The 13,702-nt window shown below is 41.3% G+C and overlaps 2 protein-coding genes across 2 annotated transcripts; one reads left to right on the top strand and one right to left on the bottom strand.

Moving 5' to 3' along the window:
• Positions 1-9,435: 9,435 nt before the first annotated feature.
• On the bottom strand, positions 9,436-10,718 carry RpL13 (ribosomal protein L13). Its single transcript, XM_017240300.3, has 4 exons — positions 10,580-10,718; positions 10,047-10,307; positions 9,676-9,984; positions 9,436-9,613 (listed from the first exon to the last, which is right to left on the bottom strand). The coding sequence occupies exons 2-4, from the start codon at positions 10,287-10,289 to the stop codon at positions 9,509-9,511; spliced, it is 657 nt and encodes a 218-aa protein (XP_017095789.1). The 5' UTR covers positions 10,290-10,307; positions 10,580-10,718; the 3' UTR covers positions 9,436-9,508.
• Dref (DNA replication-related element factor) lies at positions 10,713-13,593 on the top strand. The gene is made up of 4 exons (XM_017240299.3): positions 10,713-12,180; positions 12,241-12,527; positions 12,589-12,985; positions 13,045-13,593. Exons 1-4 carry the CDS (start codon positions 11,049-11,051, stop codon positions 13,365-13,367), a joined length of 2,139 nt encoding a protein of 712 aa, XP_017095788.2. The 5' UTR covers positions 10,713-11,048; the 3' UTR covers positions 13,368-13,593.
• Positions 13,594-13,702: the final 109 nt, after the last annotated feature.

Here is a 13,702-nt window from a genome sequence, read left to right as displayed (position 1 = left end):
GCTTTGATTAGAGGAGAGTGCTGGAGACGGAGGACGGGGATGATACAATTTTTGTGGTTACTTTGGTTACCCACAATCATTAACCTGATGGCAGTCTCAGGACCAGCACACTTAAACTTTTACACAAAAAACAATTATGTTAATGAAACTCTTTAAGTCAAAATATAGCTATTATTTAAGGTAATTTCAATTATTATGAAGAGTATTAAGATATTTTAAAGGTAAAGTATAGACTTAAGTGGTTTATTATATACGATATTTGTTATATAAAGGATGTCTCTTTCAAGCTTGATATCTTTGAGCTGATACCTACATAGATAGCTATCTTAATCCAGGATTGCCATTATTTTTCCCTATTATTTTCTGTGTATACCCTTCTATAAGTGCCAAATGTAGCATCCAGAACTCTCATCCTTGGCTCACATTTTCCGCACCACTAAAAACTATAATTATGCGACCTAACCACTTGATACCTGTCAATTGTCAACCTGACCCCGTGTGAGTGACTTTTCAAGCTCAATGAGCTGTGAAAGTTAAGAAATTGTGTTCGCCGGTTGAGCTCTGGGGTGGGGGGCAAAGTGAAATCAATCACAAAAAACTTCAGACCAGCCTACCATCCCAAAAAAAAAAAGAAAATAAAAATATAAACAAAAAACCCAAAAAGTTACAAAAAGAAAAGAAAAGAAAGAGGCGCAGAATTTCAAGAAACTCCTTTGGGGCCGGGCAGGGGGCGTTTGGAAGGACGTTGCCTTATATGGCAGGAACCGGCAAGAAGAATACAACCGTGATGATGATAATGATGACCATAATGATGATGATGATGATGTGATGGTGGAGCCAAGGAGATGGAAACGACGACAAAAGGCTGCCTCTGGCCACTGAGCGTGGGAATTATTTTGCGCACTCTTTGTGATTTTTCTTTTTTTTTTATTTTTTGCCCGTTTTTACCTTGAGGTCGCACGGGGTCGTTCCTTCGACCGGTCGAAGGTAATAATAAGATGTTTTGTTTCAATCACATCGCCGCTTGATGATCATCATTATTACCATCTGCATTATCGTTGTCGCAGCATTACTGAGCTTTTATAGTAAGCACGACGATATGTCCTCTCCGGATACTTTTGCCTGGTATTAGTTTTGATCGTTTTATCAAATCTGGGGGATCAATTTTTTAGTTGTTCTTTTTTTATTGAAGAAAACGAATACTGATAAATACTTTATCTGAGAATTTCTATAGGCTTCTAATCGGTAGTACGGCTTATCTTAAAAATACAAGGCAGTGAGGAAAACACTTCAACAAAAACCCCACGCCGAATCCATTTTAAAGGAGTCCTATAGAAAAATGTATAAAAATTTTACAAATGTTCTTATATTTTGATGCAGTCTAATGGGGAATACAGCTACAAATCTTTAAATGAATTCCGCTCATGGATCGAGTATATATTGGCCATTATATGGGCAATCAAAGTGTGGCTTTTTCGACATCCTCACATTCTACATTTTTTAAAGGGGGTATAGAAAAATGTATAAAAATTCTAAAAAATATTATGTGATGTAGATTAATGGCGAATTTATCAACGAACCTTTTAAGATTTTAAGCTCAAGGATCGGGTTCATATCGTCCAAGATATGGACAATCCAAGTGTGGCTTTTTCGACATCTTCACATTTTTTCATTTTCATTTTTTAAAGGGGGTCCTATAGAAAAATTTATAAAAATTCGAAAAAATTTAATGTTTTTAGGCTTTGATGTAGCTTAATGGGGAATTTGTCTCAAAACTTTTAGGGTGATACGCTTAAGGATTGGGCATATATTGCCCAAGACATCGGCATTGCAGTATGTCTTAATTTGGCATCCCCATTAAAGGGAGATCGGGTATATATCGTCTAAGAAAAGAAGTTTGTTTTTTATTTATAAATCATAAAATGTTCAAACTTTTAGTTAATTTATTCGAGTGTAAAAACCACATCGTGGGTGCTGAAAAAGAAGGCAGAGACCTTTGAGGAGATTCCCCCAACTGCACGTAGCATCTGCAGAAGTTGCAAATGGGCTCGCAAATGGAGGTGGAGACGGGATGGTGTCACGATGCATCGCCAGCTAAGGCTGTTAAAAGGGAAAGGGCCTGAGAAAAGTCATCCGATTTGTCGAGACCGAGGGAGTATCTGGATGCGGTATCCCGGAGAGTGCGGTCTGTGATATCATTATTAGAGATATGCGAGGCAGACCTATATGAGGAGCTGATTTATGGGTGCCCTGGCTGGAAAACGAAGCCGTGACTTATGAGTGGATAAAGCGTGAGTACCTGTCCAAGTCTTCAAGAGAGTCTTCGGCCACCTCGCCTCCTCTCCAGGCTCCAGAAGGTATCTGGCCTTGTGCAGATGGATCGCCGATTCGCTGGTTATTTTGCCAAAACTTAACAAGGTCAACATATTTTTTGTGTGGGAAAAAGTTGCTGTCTGAGAACAGGAGGCGGTAAGGTTAAAGATTTTGAGGCGGAGCATCAAAAATAGGAGAGATTTTTGCGAGAAACATTTGGGATATTTATTTGGGAACATCATAAAAACTAATTTAAAGGAAATTCTATAAACTGTGCTTAGCTTTATTATTTAGAGACAAGAACATGGCTCGACTCTTTTGCACTTGCCCCGAATCCTTTGACCTGTCGGAGTGAAAACACTAAACCCCGGAAATCTAATTCACATGATTCTGTGAAAATCAACATATGCAAATCTATGAAAAACAGGATAGCAGTCCACATCCTCTGATTTGGCTCGACACGTGCCCCACTTGCAACCCTTTCCCAATCCTGGCCATGCCACTAATGACGCGACATTATTTTGCATATGTCCGGGAAAAACAAGGTTCTCGCGGAAGGGTTAAGGTCGAAACTGTCCCCTAATGAACTGAAACATGGTCGACTGTTACAGTTACGATAATTTATGCATTTTTTACAACCATTGACTGCCAGGCGGAGTTTATTCCATGATATACCTACTGCAATTAAACCAAAGGGTTAGAGCTTCTCTGGGATATGATAATCGTCCTTGTGGTGGTGGTGTGTCCTGTGTAGGCAGAGTCCTGTCAGCATCTGAGGTTTCTCAGACATCTCACACAGGTGCGAAAGTTTCGGAGATTGCGGTTTGGTGAAAAGAAAGCTATAGTGTCCGGGTACTGAAAGATACATTTTTAAACGCTAAAAAAAAATTATAAATATGGATAGATTTCTACCATTATATTCCAAGTCCATCAAACACATGTTTGTTTTTTCACTTTTTAGAAATGGATGAAATATAACCGCATGACGTTAAAAACTCTAAAATGCTCCCTCATCGTTAAATCAGAGATTCGATTGTTTGTCCAGAAGAGCAATTCATAAAAATGTCCGCAATGTCCTTAAAAAAAAAAAATTGGCAAACTCAATCGCAATAGATGGGCCGACTTGAACAAATCGATTCTCCAGCTATTAACCGTCACACAGTCATTAAAAATTTTGACAGATTTTGACAATTTATTGATGTTCCCAGTGGCGTGCACAAAACACGCGACAAACAACAACAATTATTTCAAAATTTTCCAGTAACTAAATCCAGTATCCTTGTATCCTGTAGGTTGACCTGTACAAATTGCAAAAAGTGGACAAATGTTTGTCCCCGCATCTGCAATTTTCAAGTGCCATGCCACCCCACCCCAGGCTCGATTGAGTGCCAACCCCCGAGGCGCGCGATAATTTGATTAATTGAAAGTCAGACGACCTTTTTTTTTTGGCGGTTTCATTGAAGGGGTTGGGCATCGGCCCATCGGAGTACAGGGGTTGTTCTGCGGTTTTTGCTGCGGTGGCGTGAGTAAACGATCCCAGATCGCTTCAAGTAGCTCTATTGTATTCACATTAGCAGGTTTAGCCATCCCCCGGAGAGAGTATCTATTTCCCATACAAATCTGACCGTTTTTTTTTTACGCACCATTTTTTGGATGAAATTTAAATATCGCATTACACACAGCCACTTGATTTTAAAGCCCATCCGACCTGACATTTAAATGTTCCACCCGGAAGGGTCAGGTTCGGCCAGGACTCCCTGGACAATTTTCTAACATGTGTTTTTCAGTAAAAAATTCAAATCTGTTGTCTGCACTTGATTATGCGATAAACTGGGCTACAGGACTTTCATTTTTGTTGCTTTTGGACAGTTGCGTAATTGTTTTTTGCTTGAAGGACTCTGCAATCTGGACTCTGGGAAAATTGAAATTGTTTAAAGTCTCAGGCAGACTGTACATGACAAGCACTTGAACATATTTGAACTTTTTTTTTGGGGTAATTTAATTTAAGTTTAATAATTTGAACTCTGTCTAGCTTTAGGATAGAGGTTTAATAAATTTTGTGGTAAACCATATTTCAAAATTCGACCTATTTGACAGAGTTCAAAGCTCACAGACATAAATTTCAAAAACCATAGACCTTTAATACATTGTCAAATCAATAATTCAAACCACACTTTCAGACATCCTTCCGCCATTAAAGTGTTGTGGCATGCAACATTTAGCAATTTTGTGGTGGCCCCTGTCCAACTCTGTGCATTATTATTCTGGTTGTTGTTGGAGCTGTTATTGTTCAGCGTCACGCCCACTGGCCCCAAAATGCTAATTGATTTTGGCCCAGGGCCTAAAGGGTTTCGGGCTTGGCTTGGATATTGTTATATTCCAGCCGCACACGCATACCCACAAAAAGAGGCCCGGCTCGAGGCCGCTTAAAGGACATTCAACTCGTTGAAAGATGGTGAAAAATTGCAAAATGTTTCAAGTGCTCAATTCACAGCCTTGTCTGTGCAATTTTCAATTTTCCACGGGGTACCACCCCACATCCCTCGCTTTCCATGGCACCTCATTTGCATATTTTCCGGCAATTATTATTTGCATATGCGAAATTTTTCGCAGCCCATTGTGATTCTAATTCGATTTTGATATTTCGCGCCCAATGCAATTTGCAATTTGCCTTTTTTACGATTTGTTTTGCCAGGATCGTGCTCCCCTCTATTGATCTCATAATCGAACCAAGTGGTATGAAAAAACACATCGTCCTATGAGGGTCCTTGGATTTGCATTCGCTTGCGCTTTTTATGGCGTGCCAATTTTTGATAGATGATGCGTGAAAATATGGGACGAACCCCCGTATTTGCATATTTGATTAATTTGTTTGGTTTTTTGGGTGGTTTTTTATGGAAAAATAATAAGCATTTTATTGTGTGCTCAGATTTAGGGGAGTAAGTAAACAGTGAACTCTGAATAGCCTACCAAATTAAACGGATATGAATTACAAAGGAACAAAATTGATGGGACAGGAGGTTCTCTTTTTTTGTGAGGATCCATCTAAAAATGTTACGCTAATCACACAAGTTTCCTGCTTTAGTTTCAGTAATGTTCATACAATATTTTTTAATTTTTTTTTCTAATAAAAATTTTATAAAAAACAAGAAAGGAAAGTTTCATCCGATTCTCAAGCAGAGTACCTTAAAATGGTGTTTTCCCCTATATGGCCCACAGGGATAGCTATATCTTCGCCAATTCTCCGATTCTCAAGCGGAGTACCTTAAACGATTTCTGAATTGATTTGCCACCATTCTGCATCAAAATCCTGAGACAAAATATTTTTTAGATTTTTTGTCCATTTTTCGTGATGGGATCCCTTGAACATGGGATTTTCCCCTATAGGGTCCTATAGGGTCCACAGGGATAGCTATATCTTCCCCAATTCTTATCCGATTCTCAAGCGGAGTACCTTAAACGATTTCTGGATCGATTTGCCACCATTCTGCATCAAAATCCTGAGACAACATATTTTTTAGATTTTTTGTCCATTTTTCGTGATGGATCCCTTGAAAATGAGGTTTTCCCCTATAGGGTCGACAGGGATAGCTATATCTTCCCCAATTCTCATCCGATTCTCAAGCGGAGTACCTTAAACGATTTCTGGATCGATTTGCCACCATTCTGCAACAAAATCCTGAGACAACATATTTTTTAGATTTTTTGTCCATTTTTCGTGATGGATCCCTTGAAAATGAGGTTTTCCCCTATAGGGTCCACAGGGATAGCTATATCTTCCCCAATTCTCACCCGATTCTCAAGCGGAGTACCTTAAACGATTTCTGGATCGATTTGCCACCATTCTGCATCAAAATCCTGAGACAAAATATTTTTTAAATTTTTTGTACATTTTTCGTGATGGATCCCTTGAAAATGAGGTTTTCCCCTAGAGGGTCCAAACGGATAGCTACATCTTCCCCAATTCTCATCCGATTCTCAAGCGGAGTACCTTAAACGATTTCTGGATCGATTTGCCACCATTCTGCATTAAAATCCTGAGAAAAAATATTTTTTAAATTTTTTGTCCATTTTTCGTGATGGATCCCTTGAAAATGAGGTTTTCCCCTATAGGGTCGACAGGGATAGCTATATCTTCCCCAATTCTCATCCGATTCTCAAGCGGAGTACCTTAAACGATTTCTGGATCAATTTGACACCATTCTGCATTAAAATCCTGCGACAAAATATGTTTTAAATTTTTTGTCCATTTTTCGTGATGGATCCCTTGAAAATGAGGTTTTCCCCTAGAGGGTCCACACGGATAGCTACATCTTCCCCAATTCTCATCCGATTCTCAAGCGGAGTACCTTAAACGATTTCTGGATCGATTTGCCACCATTCTGCATCAAAGTCCTGAGACAAAATATTTTTTAAATTTTTTGTCCATTTTTCGTGATGGATCCCTTGAAAATGAGGTTTTCCCCTAGAGGGTCCACACGGATAGCTACATCTTCCCCAATTCTCATCCGATTCTCAAGCGGAGTACCTTAAACGATTTCTGGATCGATTTGCCACCATTCTGCATTAAAATCCTGAGAAAAAATATTTTTTAAATTTTTTGTCCATTTTTCGTGATGGATCCCTTGAAAATGAGGTTTTCCCCTATAGGGTCGACAGGGATAGCTATATCTTCCCCAATTCTCATCCGATTCTCAAGCGGAGTACCTTAAACGATTTCTGGATCGATTTGCCACCATTCTGCATTAAAATCCTGAGAAAAAATATTTTTTAAATTTTTTGTCCATTTTTCGTGATGGATCCCTTGAAAATGAGGTTTTCCCCTAGAGGGTCCACACGGATAGCTACATCTTCCCCAATTCTCATCCGATTCTCAAGCGGAGTACCTTAAACGATTTCTGGATCGATTTGCCACCATTCTGCATCAAAGTCCTGAGACAAAATATTTTTTAAATTTTTTGTCCATTTTTCGTGATGGATCCCTTGAAAATGAGGTTTTCCCCTAGAGGGTCCACACGGATAGCTACATCTTCCCCAATTCTCATCCGATTCTCAAGCGGAGTACCTTAAACGATTTCTGGATCGATTTGCCACCATTCTGCATCAAAATCCTGAGACAAAAAATTTTTTTTTTAAATTTTTTGTCTATTTTTTGTGATAAAATACTTTTTTGTGTTTATTTTTTTTATCAACTGTGAATTTTGTAAAAGATTTGCATATGCCTTTAATTGATGGCCTATCAGCCGCATTAGCTGCTCATGCGGCATGTCCTTCAAATGTATCGGCTCCTGCTATTCCAGCAATCCCTTCATCCTGGTAGTTTCCCTTCAGGCGACAGCAGGCGGGCACTAATCCAATAGCTCTATGGATCATTAAGCACTGATTGCGTTTACGGTGCAGACAGAGAAACCCATAAACCTACGCATATACTAAGTAGGTACAGAAAAGTACACACTTTTAGATCGATTGCAAGGACATTTCTTGCGAAGCAATCACATCCCATATGCAGATTAACCCACTGGCAATGAAAAGGGGGTGTTGGGTGACCTGGCATCAATTATGCTGGAAAATCACCGGTTTTTTAGATGCATATAACAGCAAATCGATTTTACAATAAAAACGAAATTGAAGTGCAATTGTGCGAAGGAAAGTGTTAAATTAAATTTCCATCTTCGTCAGAAAAGTTACTATACTGAAAAAAAGGCTAGTAAAAGTTTTGTTATTTGAAACTTTATTATGATTATTTATTATCAAAACAATATTCTCTGGCTTTTGTGTTCCCTATACACTTTTTTATATCCTTTTTTTCGTATAAAATTATTGTATGATTTTCCACTGTGTTAACTACCCCTCCATACGGATCCTTCATTCAAATGAACCGCAAAGTAAATCTGCATTTGATTTGTCGTCCTGGCGCACATGTTGCAAAAAAGTTTCGGCGGCAACTGTCGCCACGAAAGGTGACACACAAAAATAGAAAAACAATTGCCAATTACGGACGAGCAGTTTCCGAGGATTCAACCACTGCCCCCGTAACACCACCCCAGATCTCGACCCGCCCTACCCTCTCCGGTAGCCACCAGCATGGCCCATAAACAACAGTCGTAACAAAGGAAAAACGGAAAAAAGAAACAATCAGCAAGAAGGAAAGCCACAAAAAAAATTGTTGAGGGGTGGCATTGGGCAGCCGGAAAAACTATGAGGAAAATCACTTTTGTGCTCATAAATTTCAATAATAAAAATTTGAATGCAGTTGACACGACACCGAAACAGGCATTTTCTGCCCCCTCCACGGGTTTATCCCATTTTCTCCCCCTCCATTTCGGAGAAGAGCCACAAACAAGGTTAAGTGAAATAAAAATCAGTGAAGTGCATAAACAAGGTTCAAGGTGCGGGTCGTGTCGGGTCGGAGGATTGGATTTAGATCTGGATCTGGATCGGAGTCTGGATGCTGCTGCACCACCGGGTAATTGAATTGGCTTGTCGCATTTTGTTGAGAACATGCAACCCTTTTTTTGTCCATCCATTGAAGGAGTTATGGTTTTGCATACATATGTACCACCCATATGAATATGGTCAGATTTGGACTCGAACCGAGTGCGGCTTACCTCAATTACTGGCATATGGAAAGAGAATTCGGGGTGACAACCTCAATTAATATTTGCGCTTCAAGTGCAAATACGCTAATCTTGAGTTCAACGTTACGGAATTGATAAATTTTGTTCTCATGGAAGTACTTATGGGAAAGAGAAGCTCTTGTTGCAACTGGGATAATATTTAGATTTAAAAAATAACTGTATTCATAATTTTTTGGTAAAAAAATATGGCGAAAATTTAAATAAAAATCCTAAATCTTGTTCAAAGATTTTAGTTTCCTACAACTCGAGTTATTTGTACTTTTCAAATTTAAAAGTTTTATAATCTGCCTATTAAAACTAAGAAATAATTTATTTTTTAATAATTACTTCGAGTTAAAACAAATAATTTCATCCTCATAGAAATTGTGCTAGACTTCACTTTTCTAACATTCAAACTCGCGCCAAACTACTATCGATAGTGAACTATCGATAAAATATAAATCCACCATATTACTAGAAACACAAAAACAAAGGCCGACAAAAATTCACGTTTATGAAAAAACTAATATTTTATTCTGGTTGTTGTTAAAGACAGAATTATCAGGTCTAGATGCAGTTTACTTCTTGGCCTTCTTGGGATCTCCCTTGGCGGCATCTTCGCTCTCAGCGGCCTCCTTAGCCTTCTTAGCGCGAATGCCAACCAAACGAGCATCAGTACGAGCCTGGAATTATGACAAATAGTTAGAATTACGGCTCTATATCTTTTTATAAGCGTAAAACATACCTTGCGCAGGGTAGCGAAAGCCTGGAACTTCTTCTCGTCCTTGGTGACATCACGGAATTCAACCACAGCGGGCTGTTCGTTCTTGATGGGCATGATGGGACCCTTAAGCTGGGTAGCCAGCTTGCACTCCTCGAGGGAGGACTCGCCCTTGCGAATCTTCTTCTCGTTGATGGGGAACAGGATCAGCTTGCTGCGGTACTCCTTCAGGCGCTGGATGTTGCGCTGACGCGACTCCAGAGATTTGTTCTTGCGCCTACGGTCCACAGAAATGCCGATGGTCTTGGCGAATCCAGCGCTAATGCCAGCACCCTGAGGGTTTAAGAAAAGTGGAGGGTTAGTGGTCGGAACGATGTTTCTGTTTCCGCACTTACCTTCAGCTCCTCCAGAGTGAATCCACGGCCAGCACGCAGCTTTGTGTGGTAGCGGATGGTGGGGCAACGGACCACTGGGCGCAGAGGACCGCTGGCAGGGCGGGGGAAGACGGCCTTAGCCTTCTTGACGCGGTTCTGGTGCCTGCGGAGCTTGCGCGCGGGCTGGTTGAACCAGGTCTTCACATGGCGCTGCCACCATTTGTGGTAGTGCTGGTTTGGAATCATATTGTTACCCTTACCCATCTTGGCGGATTAGATTGGCTGCAACACAAGAGAACACCAAAAACGAGCATTATAAAAACAATCCAATTGGTAAATGTTTGTTTGCAAGTGTGTGTATGCGGCATAACCTTATCCCACGTGGCTGGACAATTTTATTGTTTTAGTCGTGAATAAACCACATTTTGCACCATTTATGGATTACAACACATATCCCCCAATGTCCAGCACACATTGCACATGCGATTCATTAATTTCATTCCCATTTAAAGCTTATTTTCGATAAAATTCGAGACGCACAAATTCTCACACACCTTTTCTTCCCAAAAACGAATCAAAAAGGAAATCGCAACCAACTTCACGTCGTAGAATCAACGAAAATTTCCCTCGAAAAATTCCCAGTGTCGACAACGAAATTTCCCCAGCTATCGATTGGTGATGCAATCAGTGTTACAAAGAGTTTTCACGAATTCACATTAATTCCTGTCGAATTAAGCAATTAATGTGTGAAAACGCTGCCCTAATGTTCAAGGAGTGATTAAAAAGCAAGTTAAAGACAAACGAGAGCATTTTAAGCATTTATTGGTGGTTAATGCCTTATCGATTGACTGTGCTGTCGCGTGGCAACTCTGAACTGTACTTTTTGATACAGATAAAAACTATTGACGATCTATCTATAATCGGAAAATTGCGCGGTATTTCTGCATCGAAAGCCAATCGTAGTCGATTCTGAAACCCAATCAAAACAACAGGCGGTTTCTTATTATCCAGGAGCAATTCGAAATGAGTGAAGAGGTGTCCCCCTCGCCTGTCGCCGACGTACGGCTCAGCGACATCAAGTACGAAGATGTGTCGGCGTTGAATTTTTCCAAACTGTACTCGCCGAAGATGAAGAGTGTTTACTGGCGCTTCTTCGGTTTCCCCTCGAACGACAACAACGAGGTAATCACCAAGCAGAATGTTGTCTGTATTAAGTGCCACAAGGTTCTGACCAACCACGGCAACACTACCAACCTACGGGCCCATCTCCAGCACCGCCACAAAGATCTGTTCAAGGAGCTATGCCAGGAGCACGATATCCAGGTGCCGCCTCGCAAGACTCCGCGCAACCTCACCCATCCGCCTCTGTCCAAGCGGAACGTATCCTCTCGCCGGGTCAAGTTGGAGTTCATAAACAACCGCAATCACGACAACGCCTCTGATGACGATGATGAGGCCGCAGCGGCCACAGCTGCCATGCAAGCGGAGGAGGATGCCTCTTCACAGACCATGCTGTATGAGACTATGGTGCCGTTTACATACGATGAGGCGGATAATTTGGTGGAAGAGGAGGAGCGCATGGTGTCCATGGAGCCAAAATTCGTCCGCAAACGTAAGGTGGCCACTCCATCATCCGCCCTACAGCAGTTACGGGCGGTCAAGCACGAGGACGGTGGATATGTGTCAACACAAATTGCCAACTTGGCAGAGGCTCTAACTGACATCATAATCAAGGATCTGCGTACTGTAGACTCTCTGTACGACCCCGGCTTCAGCGATTTTGTGCGCCTGGCTATGGGAGGTTCTACTCCTATGCCGGAAGCAGAGAAGATTGACTCGCTAATCAGCGAGATGCACGCCTCGAAGTTCCTCGAAATTGGGGACATCACTCGCGACTTTACGTCCGAGAAGCCATTCTCGTTCGCCTTCGAGCAGTGGGTGAATGTCGAGCAGCGCCGGTTCTTGAGCATCTTCCATCACTACCTGGACGAGGAGACACAGTCGGTGCGAAGCATGTTGTACGCAACTGTGGAGTACACCGATTATCTTGTCTTTGACGATCTACTGACAGATTTCTATTTGGCCAACTGTACCTTGGCCATCGTCAACTACGAAGATGACGAGGATTTCCTGCACACATACCTTAGGGAGAAGAGTAAGTGGACCGGAATATGATCCATTTAAAGTCCTAACTAAAATATTATGTCTTTTATAGATATCCCAGTGGTGCTGTGCTACGTTTCCGTTGTTGATAAATGTCTTCGCCGCGTTTTCGAGATCGAGGAAGTAGCCACTCTCTTGGAACAGGTCAAGGACATTATCCAGCGACACTCTGCCGAGATCAGTAGCAAGGTATCGGAGTTACCTTCCTATAACGAGCATTTCCCATGGACGCTGTACGAGCTGCTCAAATTTTTCGCCGAATCCATTTCCTGGTCCGAGGACATGGATCAGCTGGTGTTGACCGCCAAGACCGTAACAGAGGCCCTCAGTGCTCTGGTGGTATGTTATCTTCTCGAATTTATGGGTCAAAGTAATTTTAATTGATTGAGTGTCCTTTCAGATTGCCTTGGATACCCTCCGTGGCGAGGATATTCCTCTGTGCAGCATGCTGTCACCTATTACATCGAAAATTCTTATCAAGAAACTGGGAATCGCAGAGCAGGATGATCCACTGATGATGAACATTAAGCGGACCATCGCTTCTGTGCTGCAGGCACATGTCATCTCTGACGACAACTTGACAGCTGCCGCTCTGCTGGATCCCCGCTTCCACCGTCTGACCACCATTGATAATCTGGACAGATGCGTTCGTATGCTGACCCAGAAGTACAATAAAACCTTTGGAAGTTCTGGGGGCAGTGAGGTTAACGATTCTGCGGCTACCACATCAGTTAATACCACGCCAACAGTCACCATCAAAGCAGAACGGCCCACAGGAAGTGGTTCCAGAAAGTCAAGTGAGTATAAGAAAGATTCCCTTATCCCCGGCTTTGTAACTAACTGGATACTCTTGTAGAACTGGAACTTCTTTTCGACATCGCTGAAATCCCGAACCCTCCAAAACGTGACGTTGACGGTACAGTAGAAACCGATCTGAAGCGATACCGCAACGAAGTGGTAGTCCAACTTGACGAATCCCCGATCGAGTGGTGGGTCAAAATGGGCCACATCTATGGAACCCTGCGCGACCTGGCGACTCTTTATCAGAGTGTGCCTGGCGTGGTGACCCTTAGTTTTAAGAAGATGCTCAGAGACCAGATATATGACTTCAATAAGCGCTTCATGCTTACCGGCAACCAAATCGATGCAATTCTCTTCCTGCACCATCACAGCAATTAAACGGACCTACCCGCACAACTCTGTTTTTATATCGTATAATTATTTTAAAACTATCTTAAACTTATTCCGAAATTATATATATATGACAACCAGGGGCACTGCAAATAAACCGCAAAAATTTGCACTTAAATGAAAGAGGAATAACAACCAGACTAGACCTATGGAGCGGTTATCAAAAATTCAAATATATATATATATATATACACCAAATTTCATCGGTAATTTGCTGGCCCAATGAATCACCTAAAGTAAGATTAATTGTTAAATAAAGTAACTACAACCCATACCAAATCCATTTTAAATTTTTAATATACATACGTATTTTTTTGCGGTTT

The sequence above is a fragment of the Drosophila bipectinata genome, chromosome 2L (assembly GCF_030179905.1).
Source record: "Drosophila bipectinata strain 14024-0381.07 chromosome 2L, DbipHiC1v2, whole genome shotgun sequence".
NCBI classification, from domain to species: domain Eukaryota; kingdom Metazoa; phylum Arthropoda; class Insecta; order Diptera; family Drosophilidae; genus Drosophila; species Drosophila bipectinata.
Note: the sequence above shows the minus strand (reverse complement) of the source record. Positions and strands in the feature narration are given on the sequence as shown.